Raw genomic sequence first — 3,419 nt, forward strand, 5'->3', positions numbered from 1 at the left:
TTCAGAAAAATATTCATAGGAGGTATCTACTAAAAATCACAAATATATTAACTACCAATGTATTCTGTAGCAAAGCAATTGCCTCTCCTCTGCGATGAGTCCAGTCAGATGGGTGGCTAGAAAGGAAAGTCGGTTACCAGGGAAGAAACTGCAACGAGTCTTGCATATAACTCTGCAAAAAAAAAAAATACATCTTTTAAAGATACTTACCAACAATGGTCACATTGTAGTTGAGAGTGATAATCAAAAACCCCAGTGAATCCCAGTGCTCCATTTCTGAAGTGGTTCACTACACTTCCAGCTTCTGAAGTTTCAGAAGGAAATCTGCCATTTCTAAGCAAACTAAACCTAGAGAAGAAGAAAATAATAAAAATGGGGCAATGGGAAACCCATTCACTAGAAGCATTATTGATGAAGGGTTATTTTCATGAAGGAATGAAAGGGGGTGCTGACTCTTGCAAGTCTTTCTTAGAAAATACAGTTGGCTTAACAAAAAAGTGCTAGCTTCACAGATCATTTTGCTGTACTTACCTCTATGGGCCCCCTCTCCGGACAACTGCCAGTAGACAAAGGACAACAAGTAATCTCTGCCATTGTGCACTATTCTTACATCCCAGGGCATACCAGCCTCCTGGCATTGCTGGGATGTTTCAGTGGCAAAAGACACAGAGAGAGAGAGAGAGAGAGAGAGAGAGAGAGAGAGATCAGTACAGGAAATAATAGAAGCCTCTCTGTTTTCCCCAAGGGGAATACAAATAGATAATACAAGGAAAGGGGATACAGAAGGACTGATGTCTCTCGTCTTTGGACAGAATTTTCAGTTTCACAGCTCTTGACTAGGAAGCTATCCCATTACAATCTTCCTGAAGTCATTTTATTAAAAAACACAGCCTCCCTGACAAGCCATTGTGGTCTTGTCAATCACAGTTGCACCGAAAATTCACTTGCCTTAAGCCTGACAAGAGGGCAAAGTCTCCCCTGCAGGCATATTGAGGATGAAAATGGTGACAGCTGAGAAAAGATGATTCAAGATGCTATTAAAGTAATTTATTTTCCATTGGTATCAGTTCTCCCCAGCCAAACTGTTCTGTACCTTAATCGTCACTAGGAAGAACCTAGTAGAGATTTGCCTCTAGAATTTAAGATCTAAGCAGATACTTGTAGAGATGCTTCCAATTTTTATTTAAGTAGTAAACTGTGACAGTGTTAAGGGCTAGCCTGTAATTTTACAATCTGTCCTGAGTAATGGGGGGTACTGTTCATTACTCATAAACAAACCCAGATACACACATAGAAACTCATGACTGAATCACCAGGACATTTTATTGTTACTGCTGCAGAGTCAGGATCCATACGCTCTGCCCCCACTCCCATGATGTGCTGGGGAATTGTGGTCCTGGTCAACTCTCTTTTTTCCCCCTCTACTCTGTGCTGTAATACACACTGAATGCTGTTGTTGTAAAGGAAATTCACCCAGCCTAAGCAATTGTTATATGTATTTGAGATGGTGGTACCAGCTGAAAGTAATATCTTGACAGCTCTATAACCTAAAGATTTATCTCCAGAACAGGTAGAAGTGCTGATAATGAGCTTCTATCTTGGGACCATTGCTTCAAACAGAGATTGGCCCATTCACTCTAGCAAGACCTTGCACTTCGTTGAGATTACCAACAAGACCATCAATTAGTGCTAATTGTGCTTGGGCTGGGGCTTGTGACTGGATTTGTCCACTAAAAACTGGATAAAAAACACTTCTTTCTTAAATTCCCAGAGTACCTAACTGTTCAAAGAAACACTTTTCCACCAGCACCTTGATTTCAGTGAGGCCTAATTGGGACTACTAAACACTTTGGGCAAAACTGCACCAAGCAATGTTGGTTCGTCTGTCTGAGACCAGGAAAGCACTAAAATAAGAGTGTATAGTGATGACTCTTGGAAAAAATAAAATGTTGATGTTGAGCTTTCAAAAAACTAACTATGATTTATCCTCTCCAGCTTGATCGTCTATAGGTTTTAAAATCTAGAGATGTAGTATCATATTTTTAGTGGTCCTGTAATTAATGCATTTACTTTCCAGCCAAAACATGTTTCTTGTCCATGTTACTGAATTACAATGCAGGGGATTGGTTTTAAGTTATATGTTTATACTTGTTTTTCCTCTTTCTGTTGGGATGGTTCCAAGATGGGAACAGTGCACATGAACAAACTACTTCCTTTGGAGAAGTAGGAACTCCCATTAAACTTGCTTCACACCAAAAATAGAATCAGGAATGTTAAGATGTTGACAGGGTACTAATACACAGCAGCTGCATTGACACAATAGACCATACATCTTCCATATCAATATTACACATTAAATTATCTTGGGTGGCTTTTTAAAACAGAAGGCCATAATCATTTGGCTATATTAAGCACATTAGTCCTGTTGCTTCCAGGGCTCTGTGATGGAGTGATGTGCTGGGGGATCTTCTTTTTAAAATAAAATACTACTAGTCTAACCTTATGGACTGTGGTATCCTCTATAGTCCAATGAGAAGGGCACTATACTGGGGCTAGGGACAGACATTGCACATACACGGGTTTTAAGTGACCAGAATCTGGTTTAAACCCATAACAGAACAGACATTCAGTGCACATAAACCAGTTTCAAAATGGTTTTGAGATAAACCTGGTTGGATGTAGCATCAGACTTAACTGATTTGGCTCAAACCAGTTTATGCAATGTCTGTCCCAGACACCTTGCTAGTTTAAGTTAAACCAGAGACCCCCAGCATCCCAGCATGCTTTCTGGGCTGGGCTCTCTGCTCCAACCCAGCCAGGCTGGCCTTGCTGCTCCGCTCCACAGCATGAGCAGGGAGAGGCAGGGCAGGGGTCTGGCCAGGGAGGGGTTTAATTCCTCCCTATCTATCCCACTGGCAGGGACCCAAGCTAGGTCTGCTGGGCACTCCCCTCTCACTGCTGCAGCAGCGGGACACCATGGCCCCTGGGGCAGAGTGGGGCAGGGAGAACAGTTAGTCTCCCCTCTACCTCCACTGACAGCCAGGTCTTCCTACCCTCCCCACTGCGCTCCCTGCCACCCCCTGCCAGGGGCCCTACCTGGCCATTCCCCCTTCCCACCACTGCAGTGGGAGAGGGCAGGGCCCTTGTTGGGTGCAGCAGCCCCTGTCATAATGTGGGGGAACATGAGCCCCTTCCCAGCGGGGGCGCTGTGCTGCGGGGCTGGCAGAGCTGCGGCAGACTGTGCACAGCAGCACCGGGGTCTGGAGTGGGCCAGAGCCCTGCAAGCCCCCTGCAGCACTGCCATGCTCCACAGCAGCTCTGCTGGCCCTGCAGAGCGGCTCCCACGGGGGCTGCTGGCCATTGTGGTCACTCACCACTCCAGCTGTCAGGCAGGTTCAGCCCTTGCTGCTCAGAGACTG

At 44.8% G+C, this 3,419-nt stretch overlaps 1 protein-coding gene across 1 annotated transcript in view; it reads right to left on the reverse strand.

Moving 5' to 3' along the window:
- Positions 1–333, reverse strand: part of GJD4 (gap junction protein delta 4) — an 11,270-nt gene extending 10,937 nt beyond the window's left edge. The window contains exon 1 of the mRNA XM_019508531.1: positions 211–333. Within this exon, the coding sequence (XP_019364076.1) occupies positions 211–274 (64 nt within the window). The 5' untranslated portion in view covers positions 275–333. The remainder of the gene's footprint in view (positions 1–210) is intronic.
- Between the last annotated feature and the right edge of the window lie 3,086 nt (positions 334–3,419).

This window comes from Gavialis gangeticus, unplaced genomic scaffold (genome assembly GCF_001723915.1).
Source record: "Gavialis gangeticus isolate Ggan-Ray unplaced genomic scaffold, GavGan_comp1, whole genome shotgun sequence".
Lineage (NCBI taxonomy): Eukaryota > Metazoa > Chordata > Crocodylia > Gavialidae > Gavialis > Gavialis gangeticus.